Consider the following 25,839-nt stretch of genomic DNA (forward strand, 5'->3'; position numbering starts at 1 on the left):
AATATTTTCTTCTAATAAGGCATAATTGTTTAAGCTATATCTTGGTTACCGGTTAGGATTGAACTAAATGAAAGGGCTTGAATTATATATATATATATATATATTTTTTTTTCATTTCACAGATTTACGACTCCCTTGAAACGTTTAGTTCTTTAAACAGTATTCATAGTCTAATGTTGAAATCAGTAAATGGAACTCTAATAACCCAGTTATTTTTTGCTGTTAATATTAGACTTGTGTTCTTAATTCATTGTTGACCACAGTTAAACAAAACTTGTTTTGGAATTAATACTATTTTGAAATATATTTCAGATATACCAATATATTCAGAGTCGCTTTTATCGGTCTCCAGAGGTGCTACTGGGAATGCCTTATGACCTTGCTATCGACATGTGGTCCCTTGGGTGTATTTTGGTTGAAATGCACACTGGAGAACCTCTGTTCAGTGGAGCCAATGAGGTATATGATGGATTGCTTTAAAAATTCTGTTTTTGTTTTCAGTCTCTGACAGTATAATCTGAAAGTTGTTTTTAGGAAAAGATGTCTATTTACCAACTTTTATCATTCAAGTGTTAGGTCAGTTTTGAACTTATTTTATCCATTTAAAATTTTTTTTCAATTATGTAACGGTGAGTTTAGAATTGTAAGACGGGAAGCGAGATCTTTCAATCTGCCAGTGGAGGAGAGCAATAAATTAGATTAGAAAATGTTAAGTATTTTGGTATAAATTTTACAGATTTTAAGTATAAGAACAGAAAAAGATGATAATGAAGAAATGAGGACCACCCTAAAAACAGTGTAAACGTGACTGTAAATTTTGAGAGTATGATTTGAAATTAAAGTAAATGATGACTAGTAGTTGTTGATGAATATTTGATCTGAATAATTCAGGGTAAATTAGGACTATAGAATTTCAGAGCGAGTCCACAGGTGTTTATTCTGTGTTCTTAGAAGATTTTTGAAGGTCAGAGGCAGTGCCTGGGAGGAGGGAGGGCAAGGGAGAGGGAGGCCAAGCTCCCTTACAGTCAGAAGAATGGGCTTTCATTGGTCTTAAAACTGTTTGCTTGTGGGATCCTGTTGTGTTTTGTTTATTAAAGAAAAGTTAACCATTGCAGATTGTGATCAGTCCATTCATTTATATGTGAGAAAAGAAAGACTAATGAAATTTCATGACTTGAACTGGGTTATACAACTGTCAGTAAATAGTGCCAGAAACGTGTCCCTTCCTCCTTCCTTTTAATTCACTTCACTCTAGCCAGTGAGCTACTTTTTGGCAGAGCTGCCATAAGTGTGTCTTTGGTTTTCTTTTAATAATAAATAATATAAAGGTAATAGTACCTTTTTCATGGGCTTAAACAATATTAGGAGCATCTGAAACTTCAGTGGCTTCCATCTCACTCATGGTGAAAGCCAGTCCTTTTGAGTAGCTTGAAAATCCCTTACTCCCTCTGTCTCCTGTTCTCTCTCCACCTCTCCCTGCTGTCCTGCCCCGCCCCGCCCCGCCCCGCCCCTGCCGTCTCCCGGCCCAGCACACACAGCTCTCTCTCAGGTCCCTACGAACGAACCACAGGCTTGTACCAGGGCCCTTACGTTCATTCTTTGCTCCGTGCCTGGAGTGCTCTTGCTCCTGCCCTTGCGGCTTTCATGTTTTTGCTCTCACGTCACCTTCTCGGGGAAGCCTTTCGTGACACCCTATTTTAAGTTGCAGTGCCCTTCTCACTCTCCATCCCCTTTTAATTTTCTCCATGGTTCTTAGTGGTCGCCTGATATGTATTTGCTTATTATGTATTTGCTTCTTGGTGATCTCTTCCTCTACAACACAAACTTTGGGGCAGGGATTTTTGTTTTGTTTATTGCTGTGTTCTAGTGCGCATGGTTTCCAGCATATAGTAGACGCTCAGTATTTGAGTGAATTAATCTGCACTTAAAAAAAATACTTTCATTGGGTCCACACTTTTAAGCCTTTGGGTTTTTTTTTTCTCTGTGTGATTATTTAACTAAAATTCTCCCAAAACTTAAACTTTAAAACTCCCTCCAGTCATTTCCTTACTCTCCATTGTATCCGTGACCACCTGCCATCCCATGGATGTACGTGTTTGCTTCATTGTGTGCCCTCCCCTCTGTGGAGTGTGGGGCTCAAGGAGAGCAGGGACTTTATCTCTTTTGTTCATTATTCTATGCTTACTGCCCCGAGGAGTGCCCCGCACACAGGAGATGCTCGATTTATTTATTTCTAATTTATGAATGAATGAATGGATGGATGAGCACAGATAGGATCTCCTACAGTAGAAATTACAGGTGTTTTGTTTTTATTTTTAATACAGGTAGATCAGATGAATAAAATAGTGGAAGTTCTGGGTATTCCACCTGCTCATATTCTTGACCAAGCACCAAAAGCAAGAAAGTTCTTTGAGAAGTTGCCAGATGGCACTTGGAACTTAAAGAAGACCAAAGATGGAAAACGGGTAAAATAGGGAAATAATTTTTTTGAGCCTTTGTTATTTCTTTTACTGAGCTGTCTTTATATAGCGCATTTTGTATTTACTTGAAATCAGTGTTGCTGAAGTCAGTTATTAACAGTAGTTCCACTGATAACTTAGGTATGTATATTTTCTTCATAAGTTGGTTATAGAGTTTGACCTGAACTACCTGTATGGACCAGTGTTTGCTTAGTGCTCTTTAAGGCTTCATTTTGAAACTGTATGTCTGCCTTTTGAGGTAGCTGATCAAATCACCATGCCTTGTTTCCACAGTAGAATTAGTAAGTTTGACCTTTGTTTCTCATAGTTTGAGTACGTAGTGAAGTCACAGTTAACAATACTGCAGCTGTGAACAGTGGAAGTCATAATTGCAGTAAATGGCTTTTTTTTTTTTTTTTTAAGTTCAGATGAGAGAAAAGGATTCTTAAGCAGTTTGTGACAAGAATATGAACTGACTAAATGGTCCTTTTGATAGATTTCAGATTCCTAGCTTGGGTAACAGGAGTTTCACATCTCCAAAATCTTTAAAATTTAAGTGAGGTTTTTAAACACGTTAGGTACGTTTTAGTAATTTTCTTCTATCTGAGAACTTTTTTCAGAGACCTAAACTGTGTCAGTTTAATAGAGTAAATGATAACAGTTTTGCATCTTGATTTACATCTTTGTTTTATATATCTGAAAATAAACATATGTTTTGTAATCTAGCTTGTTTCTAGTATAAGATGAAAATAATCTATAAATCTGTGATTGTATGTGATACATATACCAGACACCTTGTGATTGTAGTTTTTGCGTTTTCAACACTTAGATTTTATTTTTGCTATACTTTTTATTTTGCCCTTGCGTTTTAGCGATGCTGCCACCAGGTGTCATTTCCAGTGAATTGAAGATGATGCTTATGTGCTGTAATTCACCTTCAGCTATGGAGTCTTAACTCTTAATATCAAATGGGGTTTTTTTTAAGAATATTAAAAAAAATAATACATATATATAACTATCTTTCACAACTGATTTGTAACTTACTGCATTTTGCCTTATTCTCTGAAGTTCCAAGCATTGTAATATCTGGCAGCTAAATTATGCCTACTCCCCATAAGGAAGGGATGGAAAATACCAAGCAGACATCCTGAATCCTTTTGCCTTTGTCCACATAGCTTTATCAGTCATGGTGCCTTTTCCCATTGAACCAAAACACAGCCTAGGAGTCCTTAGCTTCTGCAGCATTCAAGGTTGCTCCTACCAGTTGATTTTAATTAGCATGGAGGATGTGAAGCCTTCTTTATGTTTTTATCTCTCTGCAGTACAGGCTACCACTTCTTTTTCCACTTTGAAGTTTTTTTTTCTTCTGCTGCTGCTGTTTTTTTTCCTTTTTCTAAATGAAACATTCATCTCATTCCATTTCCCTAATCTCTGCCTTATAAAACCACAGTTAAGTCACAATGAGTTGTAACCTATCATTTCTCCAAAATTCAGGTATAATTATTTTAAATTGTTTAGGGGGGACATTTCAGAAAAGAGTAGTTAAATCTTTTCCCTTAAAATTGAAAGTGAGTATCTTGACCCACATTTAATACATATTAATTAACCATAGATTATTTGAGGTTTTCTTTAGCTGCAATTAAGCAGCTGACTTAAGAAACTTTATTTTTTAAAGTGTAAGATAATTACTTCTCTTTGAATAGAAATAAATTTTCAGCAACAAAAAAATCAAATCCATAACCAAATGGTTACATTGTAACGATGCACTAGGGATTTTAACCGTAAGTATAAACAGGTGTGCATGCACCATCATTGGGTATATTTGTTTGCTTTATTTCCTTAGTGATTTTATTTTTAATTTCTCATTTTATGTTTCAAGGGCCCATTTTAGCTTCCTAGTAATGAAATCCATACCTACTATCTATTTTTTTCCTTTGGTGGGGAAAGGGGATGAAGAATTAAGAGTATAAACGATACCGTTTTGTTGAAGTATAATTTATACACAGTAAGATGAGTGTCTTAAGTGTTCTAACTTTTTAACTTTTAAATACAACAGTATATATCCACTACCTAAAACAAGGCATAGAGTAAGTACTTCCACCACCTCTTATATCCTTTTCTGTCATCTCACCCTCAGTTTCTGATTTCTGTCATCATAGGTTAGTTTTGACTATTCATAGGAAAAATTCATGTAAATGGGATCTGTATAGTATTTATTACTTTGTTTCTTTCACTTAACAGACATTGTTTTTGGAGATTCATCCATATTGTGTCTCAGAAGTTACTCCATCTTATTGCTTCATAGTATTTCATTGAATGGAAATACTGTATTTATATTTACCTGTCAGTGGATGTTTGGGTTGTTTCCAGTTTAGGACTATTATGAATAAGGCTACTGGGAACATTCTTGTATCAACTTTTGTACACTTAAATTTTCATTTCTCTGGGTTCACTACTTAGAAGTAGAATTACCAGATCATAGGGTGTATGTGTGTTTACCTTCATAAGAAAAGAGCAAACAGTTTCCCACAGTTTTATCATTTTGCATCCCCACAGGTATGAGAGTTGCAGTTGCATGACATCCTCACCATTTGATGTGGTTGGTCTTCTTGATTTTAGCCATTCTAATGGGTATATATAGTGGTTTTCATTTGCATTTCCCCATGACTGATGATAGTGACCACCTTTTCATGTGCTCATTAGCCATTCGTGTATCTTCTTTTTTGTGATAGTCTTTCCAGTCTTTTGCCTGTTTGTTATTGGGATGTTTAATTGTTGAGCTGTAGGAGTTCCTTTTTTTTTAACATGTAATGGATATAAGTCCTTTGTCACATACATGTTGTCAGTATTCTCAGACTGCACCTCGCCTATTTCTTTCCTTAGTAGTAGTTTTTAATGAGCAGGAAATTTAATTTCTTTTTTTTAATGAATAGTGTTTTTTGTATTCTAAGAAATCTTTACCTTCCTCAAGTTTATGAAGATACTCTCCTTTAAAAGTTTTTTTTAAATTGAAGTATATGTAGTTGATTTACAATGTTGTATTAGTTTCAGATGTACAGCATAGTAATTCAGTTACACATACATATATATATTCTTTTTCAGATTCTTTTCCCTTCTAAGTTATTGCAAAATATCTAGTATGTCCCTGTTGGTTATCTGTTTTATATATACTTGTGTGTATATGTTAATCCCAAACTCCTAATTTATCCCTCCCATCCCTTTCCCCTTTGGTAACCATAAATTTGTTTTCTATGTCTGTAGGTCTGTTTCTGTTCTGAAAGTCAGTTCATTTGCATCTTTCTTTTCTTTTCCTTTTTTTTTTTTTAGATTCCACATATAAGTGATCTATTTTTCTTTGTTTGGCTTATTTCACTTAGTATGATAATCTCTAGGTCCATCCATGTTGCTGCAGATGGCATTATTTCATTCTTTTCTATGGCTGAGTAATATTTCGCTATATATATACACATACACCCCACATCTTCTTTATCCACTCATCTGTCGATGGACATTTAGGTTGCTTCCATGTCTTGGCTATTGTATTGGGTTGGCCAAAAAGTTCGGGTTTTTCTGCAAGATGTTATGGGAAAACGCGAACGAACTTTTTGGCCAACCCAATAAATAGTCCTGCAGTGAACATCGGGGTGCTTGTATCTTTCCGAATTAGTTTTCTCTGGATATATGTCCAGGAGTCAGATTGCAGGATCATATGGTAACTCTATTTTTAGTTTTTAAGAAACCTCCATACTGTTCTCCATAGTGGTTGTACCGATTTACATTCCCACCAACAGTGCAGGAGGGTTCCCTTTTCACCACACCCTCTCCAGCATTTATTATTTATAGACTTTTCCATAATGGCCATTCTGACTGGTGTGAGGTGATACCTCATTGTAGTTTTGATTTGCGTTTCTCTAATAATCAGCGATGTTGAGCATCTTTTCATGGGCCTGTTGGCCTTATCTTTCTTCGAGAATCTTTACATCCTTACTTTGTGTCTGTCTGTGTATATTTGTTTTATCAATAACTGAGAGGAGTGTTCATTTTTAGTGATGATACTGGATTTGTCTTTATCTCCTTCAGTTGCTTTATGTTTTTTGAAGCTCTCTTAATAGGTATACTTGTTTAGTATTTTTAAGACTTGGTGATAAATTCAGTCTTTCATTACCATGAAATATTCCTCTTTATCTCTAATAATATTTTTGTCTTTGAGTCTACTTTGTCTAATATTACTCTATGCCAGCTTTTTAATTCTTAACATTTTTATAGTGGTTTTTTTACCCTTTTACTGTAGTAAACCTGTTCATACTTTTGTATGTGAAGTATGACTTCTGTATACAAAATGTAGTTGAGTCATCCTTTTTAATCTAGTCAAATAGTATCTTCCTTTCACAATGAATATTTAACCTATTTAATTATTCAGGGGTTTGGGTTTTAGACTTTTGCCTTATTTGTATTCTATTTGTTTTATCTGTTCTTTGTTCCCTGTTCCTTCTTTACTGCCTTCTTTTGAGTTGAGTACTTTTTGGTATTTTATTTCACCTTTTCTTAAGTGACTGTTTAGCTGTTCTTCGGTGTGTAATTTTTAGTGTTGCTTTTACTGTATGCATCTTTAACTTACCAGTTGAACTTAACAAAATGTTATATCACTTTATAAACCGTGTGATAACCACGTGCTTTTATCTAAGTCCTTCTGTCTCTTGTCATTATATATCACTTACACATATGTTATAACCCTCACAAACATTGACTACTTAAATTAAAAATGATTTTTTAAAGAGATTTAAAAGTACATAAAAAATAAAATAAAAAGTTCTTTTTGGGAATTCCCTGGTGGTCCAGTGGTTAGGACTTGGAGCTTTCACTACTGCGGCCCCGAGTTCAGTCCCTGGTTGGGGAACTAAGATCCTGCAAGCCCCAAAGAAAAAAAAAGTTCTTTTCTTTTTACCCATAGAATTTTTCATTTCTTTTTGCAGTTCCTGACTTCAATCTTGTATTATGTTCCTTCAGCTTGAAGAACTTCCTTTAACTTTTTATTTTATAGTGAATAACTTCTGCTGATGAATTCTCTCAGCAGTTGCTTATCTGAAAATACCTTTATTCACCTTCGTTTTTGGGAAGATATTTTCCATGGATATGGAAATTACAAATTGATATAGAATTTTAGGTTTACGTAAACCTAAACAAATTTAGTTGTTTAAATATATTAATGACATTGTTTTCTGTATTACATTGTTTCTGAAGAAAAGTCAATGGTTTTTCTAAGCATTGTTTTCTTTATGAAATATTTCTCTGTCTTCCCCCTGGCTGATTTTGATGCTTTTTTTTTATTATTATAACTTAAGATGTTTTTATTTGATTCTCACAATAAGATGACGATAGATAGTAATAATAGATATTCTCAGTTCCATTTTTACACATCAGAAAACTGAGATTCAAGAGTGTTAAATAAATTCTTTGGCGACCACAGCAAGGAATGGTAGGGCTAGAAAGCAAGCTCGGGTCTTCTCAAGCTGCGCTTAGCACGCTCTCACGCTGAGAAAGAGAACTTGGGGATATAACAAAGAAGGAAAATGCCTTTAGCACAGGGATCTTCTGTGGAAGAGAAAAGAAGCAAGCAATTTGGGTGACACGCTCAAACATGACATATAAAAGCTGGTATGAATTTTGTAGATCTTTTTGTTCAACCTCTTTTTTTTTGCTTTTTTTTAATGTTTGATTTTTCAGCAGTTTGACTATTAGGTTCTTATGTATAGTTTTCCTTGTATTTATTCTCCATGGAGTTTGCTGAGTTTGTTAGATCTGTGGATTAATCTCTTTCATCAGTTTTTGAAAGTGCTCAGACATCATCCTTTTAAATATTTGTTCTGCTTCACTCTCTCTTCTCCTGCTAATTATTCAATTAAATATATGTTATAGTGCTTACTATTAGAGGTCTCTGGTTTATTCATTTTGTTTTCTTTTTGTGTGTTAGTTTAGATAATTTCTTTGCTCTGTCTTTCTAGTTCACTGATTGCTTTTCTTCTCTTGAGCCCAGTCTGCTGTTAAAACCATTAAATGGATTCTCTGCATTTCTTTTAGTTCTAGTGTTTTCACTTAATTTATCTTTTTTTTAAAAAAAATACTTTTGGGCTTCCCTGGTGGCGCAGTGGTTGAGAGTCCGCCTGCCGATGCAGGGGACACGGGTTCGTGCCCCGGTCCAGGAAGATCCCACGTGCTGCGGAGCGGCGGGGCCCGTGAGCCATGGCCGCTGAGCCTGTGCATCTGGAGTCTGTGCTTCGCAATGCGAGAGGCCACAACAGTGAGAGGCCCGCGTACCGCAAAAAAAAAAAGAAAAGAAAAAAAGAAAAAAAACTAGTTTTAAATAACACCCCCCCAGTCTATCCACACGTTACCTAACTTTTGAAGTAAATTCTTTTTATCATAGTTATTTAAAAAAAATTAATTTATTTTGACTGCGTTGGGTCTTTGTTGCTGCGTGCAGGCTTTCTCTGGTCGTGGCAAGCGGGAGCTACTCCTTGTCATGGTGTGCGGGTTTCTCGTTGCAGTGGCTTCTCTTGTTGCGGAGCACAGGCTCTAGGCACACGGGCTTCAGTAGCTGTGGCACATGGGCTCAGTAGTTGTGGCTCATGGGCTCTAGAGCACAGGCTCAGTAGTTGTGGCGCACGGGCTTAGTTGCTCTGTGGCATGCGGGATCGTCCTGGACCAGGGCCCGAACCCATGTCCCCTGCGTTGGCAGGCGGTTTCTTAACCACTGCGCTACCAGGGAAGCCCCATAGTTATTTTAAAATACCTGTCTGTCAGTTTCAACATTTGGGTCATTTATATATGTGAGTTTTCTACTATTTTTTTCACTTGATTATGGACCCTTTTTGTTTGTTTGTTTCATGTGTCTATAATTTTTTATATGTATGTTGGACTTGCTGTATTTAAGAACAGTTGAGATGGAAGTAAATCTTATTTCCCTTTAGAAAGAGGCATGCTGCTTACTCTGTCAGGCTGCTAGTGTGATGAGACTGAGTCAGTTTCATTTGTAGTTTAGCTGAATCTGGGCTGTGTTTTGTTTGTTTGCTTGACTTAGATTCTATTCTCCACTGTCTTCATAGGTTTTAAGCGGTGTTTGGAAACTGCAGAGATCTTTTATGCATTGTTGCCCAGCCAGCAACCCGTTGCTAACTCTTGGTGCCTCGGGGTGATCTGTGTCCATAATGCTGCTCTGGACCCAGCTCTGCAGTGCCCTGGGGGACCCTCCCTGGGTCATCTGCCTGTCCCGTCCTGTGGCCCAGCCACACGTGGCTGTTAGAAGTTGGTTGGGAGTTGGGCTGGACTCTTCTTAGTCACATCTGTGGCATTTGCTCCTTCTCCCACCATAAGTCTCTTCTTTCCTAGGAAAGACTCTTCATTTTCTAGAATTTAGTTAATCTGGTTTCTTTAGTCCTCAGCTCTCTGATAGGTTTTTAAAAAGCAGTGATTTTGTTGTGTGCCTGCCTGGCTTGTTCTTGATTTTAGAGTAAGAGCGATGGTCTCTTGCGAATTTCTACATTGTACCTAGAAGCAAAAATCCAATGATACTATTCTGAATAAATTCCGTATTCATAGGGATTTTAAAGGTTATACTGTTATCTGTTAAAATGAGTTCCCAGAAAATCTCAGCACATGTTAAGGCAATTTATTATTAACCATATTTTCTATCAATAAAATGAGGCATAAATAATTTACTTCTGATTCTTCTATCTGCATATGAGCAGGTAGGGTTAGACCCATGATTCTTTATTAGGAGTGATCTTTAAAACTTTAATGAGCCACTGTTACTGAGTAAGTGCCCCTGAGTTCACAGGTGTATTGGGCAGAAAAGAGGTTCACAACCACTGGTTGGCACACTTCCTTTGTAAAGGACCCCATAGTAAAGGTTTCGGCTTTGTGGGCTTCTGTTGAGTATTCTTACTTGGTTTTGTTTGTTTTTACAATCTTTAAAAATATGAAAACAATTCATAGTGGAGGCTATATAAAAACAGGCTCTGAGCCAGGCCATAGTCTGCTGATCTCTGGGCTAGATGATCTTTATAGTCATTTCTGGTCTCAAAAGTGAATTTCTCCTAAGTACAGTGTGTTCGGAATAGTATGTGAATAGTATTGTGAATAGTATTTTAATCGGAATAGTATGTGAATAGTATTGTGAATATTTCACATTAGTGTGAAATATAGAGGCTCTAACTATAAAGCATTCTTTTTAATAAAGGCCTCAACATTATCATACATGTAAGCATATTTGACATTACGTAGGCTTTTACATATTCCATCAGATTTAGAGAAAGCCTTTTTATCTTTTTTCTCTTTAGGAGTATAAACCACCAGGAACCCGCAAACTTCATAATATTCTCGGAGTAGAAACAGGAGGACCTGGTGGGCGTCGTGCTGGGGAATCGGGTCATACAGTAGCTGACTACTTGAAGTTCAAAGACCTCATTTTAAGGATGCTTGATTATGACCCCAAAACTCGAATTCAACCTTACTATGCCCTGCAGCACAGTTTTTTCAAGAAAACAGCTGATGAAGGTACAAACACAAGTAATAGTGTATCCACGAGTCCTGCCATGGAGCAGTCACAGTCTTCGGGCACCACCTCCAGTACATCTTCAAGCTCAGGTCTGTTCTTTTGATATTATATTAGGCTTTGAAATGTTTCCTCTTTTCTTTACAAAGTGGGGGTTATTTTAAAGTTTTTTAAAGTTTGTTAATGGGTGGGAGGAATTATTTTTCCCGAACCTGTTCTTTGTGGCTAGTAAAAAAATTCACCTCCCCCAAAGCTCTAATACTTAATTATGCGTATAATAAATTCTGCTTGGAAACAATACTCCTTATTAGCCAAATTTTAAAATTGTTTTTAAAATGGAAATACTTGGTTCACATGCTTGAGTTTTCCCCTGACTTAACCAAACTTGGTCATATTTTAGTTCAGTGGTTGATGTGAAAGAACATAGAGAATTGGAAGCCTTCCTGGTATACTTCAGGTTAATACAGATTTTTTTTGGTGACTCACTTCCCGTTTTAATGTTATAGTTTTAGGATATATACTTGAACAGAATTAACTTTACACTCACAAGCTGTACCGTGTTGTGATGCTTCAGGTGGGTCATCGGGGACTAGCAACAGTGGGAGAGCCAGGTCGGACCCAACGCACCAGCATCGGCACAGCGGCGGGCACTTCACAGCTGCTGTCCAGGCCATGGACTGTGAGACACACAGTCCCCAGGTGAGCAGTCACACAGCCCTTCATTCACGCCCTCCACTGTGCCCAGGCGTACCAGTGTTGGATGCCAAGTGGTTTTAGAATGATAATGTCATTTACTCTAAAAGGTTCATATCTTCCTTGGTTGTAAGGAATTCTAACTTACACATCCTTGCAACATTTTCCCTCCGTGTTTAGAAATAGCTCCCGTTTATTGAGTGCGTACCAGCAGCTGCTCCAGGTGTTTGTTTATCTTGTTTACTCCGGCAGCATTTTGAGCCTTGCCCTGTTTGGATTTTCATTTTACTTTGGGAACTGTGACTTCAAGGTTTAGGGAACTTTCCGAGGTGCGTGATCTTAATTACTGCACTCCACTGCCTCTTGTGATCTGCTATCACTGACAGTCCTAGATTCTGAATCAGTTTGTGGTTTGATTTTCACCTCCATTTTTTGTTTTGAAGGTTTTTTGTTAAAGAGGATCTAATTAAGTAAATTTTTTTAAGGGGTGAAGCAGATGATGGTAGAATATTTATTAAATACTCTTTGTAAAATAATAAGTTAATTCATACTGAGTACTGCATTATGATGTTTACAGTGAGAGGCAAGTATATTATCTAATGAGAAATAAAATGGAAGTTGATGAATATCACTGCCCATTCTTGGGACTGGGGCAGCTGAGTGCTGGTGGAGAAAGGCATATCTGTAGATGCATAGTTACCCCTGTTAATTTGTAGTCACCAGCATCTACTTGGGCAAGCTTGCATGTTTCTCAGGTCATCTCATCGTGCTCCCATTCTCTTTAATAATTGCTTCAGACTCTCCTACTCTTGCTAGAAACCTTTGCCTCCCCTTCTCTGCTCTCCTTCACTCCTCACTGTGTAAGGAACAATCCTCAGAAAGGAGCGCTTCACTGCGTGTCACCAGCCACCTCGCCCCACCGCCATGTGTGCTTGTCCCCTTTCTCCGGCCCCTTGTCAGCAGGGGCAGCAGCTCCTGCCTGGGGTCAGCCACCTCGGGCCCTGCCCCTCTCCTCCCACCTGCACAGGACTTGGCCCTGCTCAGCCACTGGCCCCTGTGTCCTCTGCTCGCCTTCTTCCCGTCAGCACCTGATCATCCCCAGCTCTCTCCCATCTGAAGCAAAACCTTTCCCTGGCCCTTGTCTTCCTCGCCCCACATTTCTGCTACTATTACTTCACCCTTTAAGAAGTCTTCAGCTGCTCCAGTTGGGCTGCTTCCCAACTCAGGAAACTGTTCCTGTGGAGTCACAGTGGTCATTACTGAGGAGCCCGGCAGACACTCAGTCACTTGTCACTCTCTGGTCCTCACTCACGTTGACACAGCCCTGGCCTCTCTGTGCTTTTTTTTTTTTTGCGGTACGCGGGCCTCTCATTGCTGTGGCCTCTCCCGTTGCAGAGCACAAGCTCTGGACGCGCAGGCTTAGCGGCCATGGCTCACTGGCCCAGCCGCTCCGCGGCATGTGGGATCTTCCCGGACTGGGGCACGAACCCGCGTCCCCTGCATCGGCAGGGGGACTCTCAACCACTGCGCCACCGGGGAAGCCCCTCTCCATGCTTTTTGTAGCACTCTCCTCTGCCTTCCCGGACAGGATGGCCCTCATCCCAGCCCACCTCCTTCCTTCACTGTCTCCTTTTTGGATTCTCTGCTCCCCCGCGGCCACGTAAACGTGGGTGGTCTGTGTCCTGTCTCTCACCTTAAACACTTCCTGGTGACCTCACCTGCTCTTACCAATGACTGCAGCTACCATCTCGATGTCGGTCACTTTATGTCTTTATTTCTGATCTAGACTTCACTCCTGAGCCCCACAACTTTATTTCTAATCATTTACTATAAATACCGTTTTGGAAGTCCCTACAGCATAACACTGCAAATGCATCCTATAAACTGATGTCATCATTTTCTCCTCCGCCAAAGCTCATCTCCTTTTATCTGTATCAATACAAGTGGCCCTGAATTTACCCATTTGCTCAGGTCGTACACCTGGCACCTGGGGAGTTCATTCTTGACTCCTCTCTCCCTCACCCCCCACCTTGAATCCAATGGTAAATAGTATGGATTCTGAATATCCTACATATGTGTCTGTTCTCTCTACTTCACCCGCTTGGTACAATCATCTCTAGCTTATCTTGCTGTAAAGATTATTCCAACCGGACTTCCAGCGTCCAGTTTCATTCACCAGTTCGCCTCTGTTCTCTTCTCTGCAGCCTAGTGAATGTTCAGTAGAGCAGTCTGATCCAGCTCTTTCCCTTGCTTTCAGCCAGTTTCTGGCTTTCTCTTGTACTTAAAAAAAAAATTGCGACTTCTTACACAGGATTCAGTGATTTCTGTCATCTGGCTCCTACCCAGGCATCCTTCCTCCTCTTCATTCATTCTGGTCTTCCTGGAATTTTTTTTTTTTTCATTTTTCAGACTGTATACCATGTTCCCTTTCACATTTCTCACATTGACCGTGCTCAGCCTGGAATAAGCTTTTCCTCTGTCTTTGCTTTGGTGACTACTATATATCCTTCAGGTCTCAAATATCATGGCCAGAGGCTTTCCCTAATTCTTTAGAACGACCTTCCTTCTTCCATCCCTTTCTCCCAGTTTCTAAATTAATGTTATTAGTTTTATGTAGTCTTTCTGCGATGTTTTATACATATGCAAGCAAATACAAATGTATATCCTTCACCTAACCTTTGTACACAAATGGTAGCATACCGTGCACACATCTTGTTTTTTTTATTTTAACATGTTTTACATATATTTTTATTTATTTATTTATTTTTGCCGTACGCGGGCCTCTCACTGTTGTGGCCTCTCCCGTTGCGGAGCACAGGCTCCAGACACGCAGGCTCAGCGGCCATGGCTCACGGGCCCAGCCGCTCTGCGGCATGTGGGATCTTCCCGGACCGGGGCACGAACCTGCATCCCCTGCATTGGCAGGCAGACTGTCAACCACTGCGCCACCAGGGAAGCCCTACATATATTTTAAAATGTATATTATGGAGCTCTTTCTGTATCATATAGGGAGCTTTTTCATTCTTTTTGTTGTGTTTTTAACAGTCACACAGTATTCCATTGTTTAGATATTCCAAGTCATTGCAGTAGTTCCCTATTAATGGACATTTAGCTTATTTCCAATCTTTTTTACTACTGCAAATAATGCTGTAATAAATAACCCTACATATAAATCATCCACACACATGCAGTTTATATGTGATATGAGTTCCTGGATGTGAAATTGCTGGGTCAAAGAGTAACGTGGTTTGTCATTTTGATAGCTGTTGCCAGATTGCTCTCCATATAGTTTTACCAGTTTAGCCTCCCACTAACAGAGTTTGGAGAAGCAGTCAGTGTGATCACCTTTGGATCAGTCTGAACTGAAAAACCTGGTATTGGACAGAGTATAGTTGCATTTCACTTATTTCTTCTTTCCATGAATTTAAGTAGCTTCATAGTTTAAGAACCATTAATATTTTCTGAGAACTTTCTGCCTATTTTTCTACTGGATTATTTTCAATAGTTTTTCTTGAATTTTGATTCTGAGACCACCTTTGTTGAGTGGTCTTAATGATCTGTGCTAGCCACTGGTGATAAAGACACAGGCTTTGTCTTCCTAGAGCTTACCGTGACACAGAAAATAAAACGAATCAAATGAATAGAAATTGCAAGTACTATTAACTGTTAAAAAGAAAATAAGACAGGATAATGTAATAGAGAGTAGTGATTTGTTGGGTGGGAGGTATTAATTCAGATAGGCCGAACTGATAACAGGGCGACCCCCCAAAATATGGTAGCTTAAAAAATGTGAAGTTTCTTTTTTATGTAATAGTCCAGAGTGGGTATTCAGGTTAGTGGCGTGGCTCTCTCCCACATCCTGGGTTCCTACCATCTTATCACTGCCCCATCCCCAAGGGCCTAGTTGTCTGCTGCATCTGGCAGGCAGAAGGACTTGGGATGTATTTTGTGGGACAGATCTGGCTGTAACATAGGAACCTTCATTCATATTCCATTGACTAAAACAGTCATATGGCCATGTCTAAGTACAGGGGAGGCTGGGGAGTAAGCGTAGTGCAGCCTTATGCTCAGGAAGAAGAGTATGTTTTTTGAGGACAATTTGGAACCTCTGCCACAGAAATTGGGGGAGCATTAGCCAGAGTGGTGAGGGAAGACTCTGGAACTGAAATGATGAGAAAGAATCATCCAAGCAGAAATTAGAAATCAGAGCATTCTAGGCAGAAGGAACAGTAAGTACAAACACCCTGAGGCTTCTGAAAGATGTTGACTAGGTAGAGGAATAGAAGGAAGATCCTGTGTAGTAGGAACTTAGGCAGCAAGAGGAAGGATGGCTAGAGGAAAAGTTTGGAGAAATGAGCATTGGCCAGATTGTTTATGGATTTTGGATTATTTTGTTTATCCATTCATCCATCAGTGGGCACTTACTTGGGTTGTTTCCATATTTTGGCTATTGTAAATAATGCTGAAGTGAATGAACATGGGGGTACATATATCTTTTCGAGATACTGTTGTTGTTTTCTTCATATAAATACCCAGAAGTGGAATTGCAGGATCATATGGTAGTTCTGTTTTTAATTTTTTGAAGAACCTCCTCCATACTGTTTTCCATAGTGGCTGCACTAATTTATATTCCCACCAAGCAGTGCATGAGGGTTCCCTTTTTTCCACATCCTCACCAACACTTGCTATTTGTTGTCTTTTTGATAATAGCCATTCTCATGGGTGTGAAGTGATATCTCATTGTGGTTTTGATTTGAATTTCCCTGATGGTTCATGATGTTGAGCTTCTTTTCCTGTACCTGTTGGCCATCTGTATGTCTTCTTTGGAAACATGTCTAGTCAGATCTTCTGCCCATTTTTCAATCAGATTGTTTGGATTTTTGCTGTTGAGTTTTATCAGTTCTTTATATATTTTGGATATTAGCCTGTTATCAGATAATATGATTGACAAATATTTTCTCCCATTCAGTAAGTTGCCTTTTCATTTTGTTGATGGTTTCCTTTACTGGGCAGTAGCTTTTTAGTATGTTGTCATCCCATTTATTTATTTTTGCTTTTGTTGCTTTTGCTTTGGTGTCAGATTCAAAAAATCATCACCAAGACCTATGTCAAGGAGCTTATTACTGCCTATGTTTTCTTCTAGGAGTTTTATGGTTTCAGGTCTTACATTCAAGTCTTTAATCCATTTTGAGTTAATTTTTGTGTTTGGTGTAAGATAGTGTGGTTGAGTTTCATTCTTTGGTATGTGGCTGTCTAGTTTTCCCAACACCATTTATTGAAGAGACTGTCCTTTCTCCATTGTATATTCTTCGTTCCTTTGTCATAAATTAGTTGACCATATACGCGTAGATTTATTTCTGGGCTCTCTGTTCCGTTCCATTGATCTATGTGCCTTTTTTTATGTCAGTACCATACTGTTTTAATTGCTATAGCTTTGTAGTATAGTTAGATACCAGGGAGCATGATGCCTCCATCTTTGTTCTTCTTTCTCAAGATTGCTTTTGCTATTTGGGTTTCTTTGTGGATTACAAATTTTAGGATTATTCTTTTTTTTTTTTTGAAAAATGACGTTGGAATTTTGTGGGGGATTGCGTTGAATCTGTAAATTGCTTTGGGTAGTTGGGACATTTTAACAACATTGATTCTTACACTCTTCCAGTCTGTGAGCATGGACTATCCTTCCATTTATTTTTGTCTTCTTCTTCCAGACCTTCTTCTACAGGTCTTTTACTTCCTTGGTTAAAGTTATTTCTTGATATTTTATTCTTTTTGATACAGTTGTACATGGGATTGTTTTCTTTTTCTGTTTCATTATTAGTATATAGAAATGCAGTCGATTTTTGTGTATTGATTTTATATTCTGCAACCTTATTGAGTTCATTTATTAGTTCTAACAGTTTTCTAACGGAGTCTTCAGAGTTTTCCATATAATGTAATGTTACGTCATCTGCAGGTAGTGACCATTTTACTTCTTTATTTCCAATGTGGATGACTTTTCTTTTTCTTGCCTGATTTGGATTTGTGTTTTAAAAAGACTGTTCTTGCTACTCTTTGGAGAATGGTTTGGAAAAAGGCAAAGATGGAAGATGGGAGTTGATTTAGGAGGCTGTTATATTAGTCTAGGCAAGAGATGATAGTGACCTAGGATAGAGTAGTCGTGGTGGAGATGGAGAAAAGAGGCCAGATTTGGGTTCTATTTTGGAGGTAGCTTTAGTAGTACTTGCTGATTGTTTGGATGGAGGAATGGTTGAGCAGCTAGATGGGTACTAGTGGTTCTATTAAAACAGGAAAGATTGGAGAGAGGAGGAGCTTTAGGGGGAAAGTAAAGAATGCCTTTTGGACCTGTCAGAAATATTTACTATCTGGCCCTTCCCAGAAGAAGTTTGCTGACCCCTGGCTTAAACAGTGCTCCCAAGAAAAGAAAGTGGCGAGTAAAATATATGAGTATGGGTGTAACTTGCTAAAAATTGAAGCTTTCATAATAAAATATTTTTCACTCTTGAACACATTTGGAAGTTTGTGTTATAGAACTGTCTAACACATTAAGGTTTCAAAACCCTCTCTCTAACTAATGTAAATGCTAGTGTTGTAGCTTTTTATCGAAGATTAAAGCTTGGAAACGGTACTCTTAAATCGTTTTAAAATCTGTTCTTACAGGTGCGTCAGCAATTTCCTGCTCCCATTGGTTGGTCAGGCACTGAAGCTCCTACACAAGTCACTGTTGAAACTCATCCTGTTCAAGAAACAACCTTTCATGTAGCCCCTCAACAGAATGCATTGCATCATCACCATGGAAACAGTTCCCATCATCATCACCACCACCACCATCACCACCACCACCATGGACAACAAGCCTTGGGCAACCGGACCAGGCCAAGGGTCTACAATTCTCCAACAAATAGCTCCTCTACCCAGGATTCTATGGAGGTTGGCCATAGTCACCACTCCATGACATCCCTGTCTTCCTCAACTACTTCTTCCTCTACATCTTCCTCCTCTACTGGTAATCAAGGCAATCAAGCCTACCAGAATCGCCCAGTGGCTGCTAATACCTTGGACTTTGGACAGAATGGAGCTATGGACGTTAATTTAACCGTCTACTCCAATCCCCGCCAAGAGACTGGCATAGCTGGACATCCAACATACCAATTTTCTGCTAATACAGGTCCTGCACATTACATGACTGAAGGACATCTGACAATGAGGCAAGGGGCTGATAGAGAAGAGTCCCCCATGACAGGAGTTTGTGTGCAACAGAGTCCTGTAGCTAGCTCGTGACTAAATTGAAACTTGAGTTTGTTTCTTGTGTGTTTTTATAGAAGTGGTGTTTTTTTCCAAAAAACAAAGTGCAAAGCTGCTTGAATCAGAAGGAGATTAACACACTGAACCGCTACAAGAGGGCAAAGCTGACTTTTTTTTTTTTTTTAACTTGAAAAGATTGCAAAGGGACAATGAAGTTTTTAAAAGAGCCATGTCCAAACCCATCTTCACGGATAGCTCAGAGGTGTCCTCTTTTTGCCTCCCCCATTTTAACTCGCCACATCCCAGTCATAGTGGGGTTTTTGTCTTTCTATTCCACAGAAGTTGTTGTTCAGATGTTGGTCTTAATCATTTGCCAACTAATTTTAAAATAAAAGGCACTGCACATAATTTGCATTTTAAAGGGCCCCATGAGGGTGTTTTTCCTTCCATTTTTGTTTTTCCTTTTTTCCTTCCCGTTTTTGTTTTGTTTTCATTTTGTTTAGGGTGGGGGGTGGGAAATTTGGGGTTTTAAGTCCTCTAAACACACTTGGGCACGGAAATGCAGTACTGTAAGGAAGAGGGACCTCCAGCTCACACAAACATCACCTTCAGCTGTATGGAAGGGACGGTTGTATTGGAGTTTGTAAGGCACAGTAAGCATGCTAAGTGGCGGGATCAGAACTCTCCTGTCTGAACCTACTGAGGAGCAAAGCAGCAATTGCCTGGGATCCTGTGGGTCTCCCGTTGTTGAGGCCACAGTGAGATAGTAATGGAACGTGACTGGTCTCCTAACCAAGGTGCACTGAGAAGCAATCAACGGGTCAGTTGTGGCCAGTCCTGGGGAGGTCTGAGTGGTGGTCTTTGGGATAACCTTTGGCCTTATGGATTTGGACTCGAAGTTAGAAGAGCCTACCATTTCAGATGCAATCACTTTTGGACATGCTTTTGCAGACAGTCCTTAATGCTGAAAACACAGAGAATGGGTAATTCAAGAGGCCTTTCTTTTAAAATAGACTTTTGTGACCCACTAATTGTAAGGTATTGCAAGGTCACTTTGCGTGTGTCATAAAGTTGACTTCCTTATTGGTTGAAGGTCACAGAAGTAGTGGTTTGCTTTGATGGAAATAGCTACAGCTGTGTCCCTTCCTGCTTTTTACTTTTTCTTTTGCTTTTTCTCGGCACGTGGTATCTCCACCATTTCTTCTGCACAAAGATGTCTTCTGTTCATCCTGAACATTTTTAAAAAAATGCAGAATTTTATGTGACTGCTTTTTTGCCTCACAATTATGCTGTGAATTTTACAAAAATTTATTTTCTTTTTTGATAATTTATTGTACCAAAGCTGTTTTTATAGCACATAGATGTCTGTAACCAATAATGTAGCAGTTCTGCACTTTGACACAAGGTGTAACTAGACCATTTTTAAATGTCAGTTGAAAATTATGGCTGTACTATTGCTTAAACAAAACTGGAACTGTTGTTGAATCCATAGCCAATACATTTACAGCAATCTGTGTACTGAACATAATAGATTGACATCTAACTCAAGATTACAACAGCTGTTACATCCTAAATGTGTTCAGGCTTCTGAAGGTAAAGGGACACTGGATCCAGAAGCTGTGGAACCAGCAGTTGATTCTTGTATTCCTGATTAACCTACTTGTAAACTTGAAAGCAAGACCTTGATTGCACCAACAGGTCCAAACTATGAGCACGAGTAAAGCAAAACTTCCATGCATGACCCGGAAGGGAACAGGCTGGTGTCTAACAGGTGCCTAGTTTTGAGATTGTGCTGCCTTAATGTAACACAGTCTGGCAGTTGCTAAATTTGTGTTCCCATTTTAAATTGACCAATTTTATGGTGTTAAACTTTTGAGCGGTTGAGTTGGGAGAATGAAGATTAAGGAATTTACCTGTCCGGGATCAAAGAAGCCTAGAAAAGAAGCAGTAATCTACCTCTGCCGATAACCCTGTTCAAAACAACTCAGCAGAAACACCACATTAGTTTTTATTGGTCAATTCCATGTGGCTGACTAGATCAATTTTTTCTGAACAAGAGCAGGTTTTTATATGTAATCAGTCAGTGACAAAAGAAAAAAGGCTTAAAATCATGTGAATGGAAACTTGGGAATATCAGTTTTTATAAACCACAAAATTTTTTTTTGTTGTTAATCAGGAAATCCATTTTTATTTTGTAATTAAATGTCAAGCCTGTGGATGGATTTTTGAACTCGGTAGTTCATAAAGTTTACAGTGAATAAAAGGACATCATCTTGAGTCTAGCAATATCAAAAGGAATTCAGTGGTTACTGCTGTTTAGGAATATAAGGTGAAGATACATGGGTCAGGTCATTTTCTGTGCTGGTTGCCACATCTTAGCAAGCACCAAAAAACGAAAGCAGTTTTTAAACCGCTATTTACATAAAGGAAGTCATAAAATCCAATGCTTCTGCATACTGTGTTATGTTACAGTCCAGTTTTGTGTGCTTTACTACACGGTTTGGTTACAGGACTTCTGTGCATTGTAAACATAAACAGCATGGAAAAGGTTAAATACCTGTGTGCAGATTGTAAGATCTGGTCCGGACTTGCTGTGTATATTGTAACGTTAAATGAAAAAGAACTCCCCTTTGTATTATAGTCATGCGGTCTTATGTATGATAAACAGTTGAATAATTTGTCCTCAGACTCTTTACTATGCTTTTTTAAAATTAATTTAAGAAAAATGTAAACATAGTCGAAATCTTTCTATGCAATTAACCTGGTCCAGGTAATGAATGGTCTGGTAGGTATACTGACTATAAGTTTAGTCAGACGTGTAGAAAGGAAAACAGTAGTTACATCAACGTAGGCTTCAAAAATCTTGGAAAGTAAACATTGGAGGTTTAACAGACCATTTTGATTTTTTAAAATTGTTTCTTTACTTGATATTCACAGTTTCTCTTTGATTCAAAGTGCTCATAGGCCGTAATGTTTAGGATGGATGTGAGAGTTAGATGATTTTCTCTAGGATTTGACCTGCTTGGAAGCAAGAGGAAATACAAATAATATCGTTCCTCTTTCCCCAGATCCTTGATGGGGGCCTATCAGGGACTTTATACAAGAAAGTCTAGAATTCCTGCCACAGTGAATTAATCCTAACCTAAAGTCTCCTGTTTTTTATAAGTTAGCCTGCATAAGTATACATTAAGGTGGCTTTCAGAAGGCAAAAAACTTACTGTAAATTTAAATGTGATTTTGTAAAGTTCAGATTGTCTACATAAAGTGCACTTACCACATGTATGAAAGAAACTTCCTTTAGTGTTTTTCTTAGGGTAATGAGCATTTTATAGGTAAGTGGCACATTTTGTATATCAGAATCAGTATCCAAAAAACTTAGGCTTATTTTTATTTAATGACTATTAGAACTGTTGATACATGTGAAAAATCATTAAGGCTACAATAATTATATAAGGCCCACAAGATGACTACTCTGTTTGCTACTGTATCGTCTTTCCCAGCTCCTATGTTGTTAAACTTGTTGTTGTAATAAGTCTTATAATAAGGCGATACAATGATGCGATAGGAAATGCCAAATTTCTTCTAGATTAGTTCCCCAGTTTCCTTTTGGCCTGCCTTTACTCTGTTAGCTCTCAGAATACAAGTTCAGTACTCATTTTTATATCCATTTTTGTAGTGGTGACCAAAGCTAACAGATCAGATGGTTCATTCCAGATACAGAACTTGGTCTTAGTGCCATATATGAAAAAAAAGTTTGAAATTTTAAGATTAGGGTTAGGAGAAAAACCGATCGGTATACTGAGTCTGTTCAGATTTCTTAGAATCCTTGGGATTGCTCGACATTGGGAAGCCTTTGGTGTCAGGAAGTGCAGAGTAGAAGGTCTCATTTTCTTAACCATGGATCTCCTTCCCTAGACTTGTTTCCTAGGGTGAAAACATACGTCAAGTAATTTTTAGTACAAAGAAGAAGAAAACCCTAAGAACATAGCTTATCGTATTCTTCTTCATCCCTCATAATGCATAGCAGTAACCTGTTTCCCCGTCCCCTGAGAACCATCTTGTGGGTATCACCTGGGCTTTCACACTCTAGTATTAATTCCTACATATCCCTGTGTTTAAAGCACTCGTTATTTTTTTGTGGAAGACTCATTTAGGATGGTAAGTGGTCTTGTCGGTTTGTGCGTTTTTCTTTCTCTTTGGCATTATGTACAGCCAAGGTCCCTGGTTTCAGCTGCTCACAGGAAAACATGATAAAAGAGCTAAGGTGTTCTTGCATCGTAATTTTTGGGGATACCATTCACCTTAACACAGAGAGGGCCCGAGGTATTTGTCATCAGTTTTCTTACCTTAGATCTTCAAAGACGAAAGTATTTCTCCAACTAAAACACAATGATTTAAATGTGTACCAGATAACTAGGTAGAGCCCCACAGGTTTCAATATCAGCTTCTTTACATGAAAACACGGGGTTTATTTATTTTATTTTATTTTTTTTGCAGTACGCGGGCCTCTCACTGTTGTGGCCTCTCCCGTTGCGGAGCACAGGCTCCGGATGTGCAGGCTCAGAGGCCGTGGCTCACGGGCCCACCCGCTCCGCGGCATGTGAGAACTTCCCGGACTGGGGCATGAACCCATGTCCCCTGCATCGGCAGGCGGACTCTCAACCACTGCGCCACCAGGGAAGCCCAAAACACAGGGTTTTTGTTTTTTTACATAATTTCACACCTTGAGGGTATGACCTTTTATTAAAGAGAGCGGTGGGAATGACTTAAGTTTCAGGCTTGGCATGTCATGAATTCCCTGCCACCTGCAGCAGGACTTGGGGACGCTGCTTCAGAGCAGCGAGGAGGGAAGATGAATCTCCAGTTCGCTTCCTTGTGCCTTAACTGGATGTCAGTGTCCAGTCTCAGCTGGGTTCTGAAGGAACAGAGGCACTGCGGTAGGAATCTTGTTGGCTGGTAAAACGCAGTTTAAATGTGCGGCAGGAAAAATGGGTGACAAAGCTCCTGGTGAAGGATGGAGGAGGTGGGCGTAAGTGAGCGCACACCCGTTCCCGGTGAAGGTGGCGCCCTTGGGTGATGCAGGCTCGGGTTTGGTCAACCGTGTGCTCTCAGATCTAGAAAGATACTTGAGGACTTCTCAGGTTGCAACATGTAGAAAGGCCATGTAGGAATTATATTCATTTGTCTGTTTTAAAGACCACAGTTTATTTAAAATACTTCTGTAAAATTTTATTTTATTCTTGTAAATTTTACTCCCAATATTTCCTCATTAATCACTATAGTTGCCTCAGGTCTTTAGCTGAAGCTGCAGTCAAAGGGGGAGGATTCCGAGCCAAAGGTAAGATAGAGGGGCAGGCCCTGGGTGTGTGGCGGTTCTTCCTCAGGCAGGGCCATTGCCACCAGCCGAGCAGCTGGGCCCAGGGCTGGGGCCCAGGGAGGTCTGTCAAGAAGGAGGAGCTTTGCCAGGAGAGTGTTGAATTGGTTAAAATAGAGCCCAGGGTGGTGAGTTTGTGAGTCACCCTTGACTCACTGTTGCATAGGAATGCAATAGCAGGCTGGGTGAGGATGGGGGTTGTCAACTCCCTGGACACTAAGATGACTGCTGATGGTGTCAAAGGATTATTTATGTTTTTAAAGGTCTAAAGCACGATATAGTGAAATAGTGACCCTAAGGAGAAAGTCTTCACGTACATCGCAGGCAAGCCCCCGTCTGTTGAAGAGGTGACATGACACACGGGATCCTGAGCTGGGTGAAGTAGTTGACTTCAGGCGCTGCTCCATTAATTGCCCAGCAAATCCGTAAGCAAGCTCTGGGGAAAAGAAACGGTGTGTTTGGTGAACCCTAGGTGATCTTACCAAACTGTTAAATCAGTGCTCATCAATTTAAAACGAGTTTTCAACCCTGCCACACATCTGACTCACCCGTAGGATTTTATAAAATCACAGATGTGCTCATCACCCTCCCAGAATTTTTGATTCAGAGAGTTGGGAGTGGGGCCTGGGTCTCTGCTTTTTAAGTGGCTTTACCGGTGACTGTGCCCTTGCATAGGATGACTTGGAGGGCCCAGAGATTGGCTTGGCTAACCGGACAGGAGTCTGAATTGAAGAACGTTTTTTTTTTTTTTTATATCTGGGAATTATATATGGTTCTTTATTCTTTTTTTTTTTTTTAACATCTTTATTGGAGTATAATTGCTTTACAATGGTATGTTAGTTTCAGCTTCACAACAAAATGAATCAGTTATATATATACATATATTACCATATCTCTTGCCGCTTGCATCTCCCTCCCTCCCACCCTCCCTATCCCACCCCTCCAGGCGGTCACAAAGCACCGAGCTGATCTCCCTGTGCTATGCGGCTACTTCCCACTAGCTATCTACCTTACGTTTGGTAGTGTATATATGTCCATGCCTCTTTATCGCTTTGTCACCGTTTACCCTTCCCCCTCCCCATAGCCTCAAGTCCATTCTCTAGTAAGTCTGTGTCTTTATTCCTGTTTCACCCCTAGGTTTCTCATGTCATTTTTTTTTTTTAAATTCCATATATATGTGTTAGCATACGGTATTTGTCTCTCTCTTTCTGACTTATTTCACTCTGTATGACAGACTCTAGGTCTATCCACCTCATTACAAATAGCTCAATTTCGTCTCTTTTTATGGCTGAGTAATATTCCATTGTATATATGTGCCACATCTTCTTTATCCATTCATCCGATGATGGACACTTAGGTTGTTTCCATCTCTGGGCTATTGTAAATAGAGCTGCAGTGAACATTTTGGTACATGACTCTTCTTGAATTATGGTTTCCTCAGGGTATATGCCCAGTAGTGGGATTGCTGGGTCATATGGTAGTTCTATTTGTAGCTTTTTAAGGAACCTCCATACTGTTCT

General features: G+C 39.3%; 1 protein-coding gene across 12 annotated transcripts in view; it reads left to right on the forward strand.

The window, feature by feature from the left end:
* Positions 1–21,624, forward strand: part of DYRK1A (dual specificity tyrosine phosphorylation regulated kinase 1A) — a 145,537-nt gene extending 123,913 nt beyond the window's left edge. For all 12 annotated transcript variants that reach the window (XM_079921794.1, XM_079921799.1, XM_079921801.1 and 9 more), the window contains 5 exons: positions 313–459; positions 2,325–2,465; positions 10,796–11,102; positions 11,585–11,709; positions 18,361–21,624. In XM_079921794.1, the coding sequence (XP_079777920.1) occupies positions 313–459; positions 2,325–2,465; positions 10,796–11,102; positions 11,585–11,709; positions 18,361–18,981 (1,341 nt within the window). In that variant the 3' untranslated portion in view covers positions 18,982–21,624. The remainder of the gene's footprint in view (positions 1–312; positions 460–2,324; positions 2,466–10,795; positions 11,103–11,584; positions 11,710–18,360) is intronic.
* The last annotated feature ends 4,215 nt before the right edge of the window (positions 21,625–25,839 follow it).

Source organism: Stenella coeruleoalba (genome assembly GCF_951394435.1).
Source record: "Stenella coeruleoalba genome assembly, chromosome: 5".
NCBI lineage: Eukaryota > Metazoa > Chordata > Mammalia > Artiodactyla > Delphinidae > Stenella > Stenella coeruleoalba.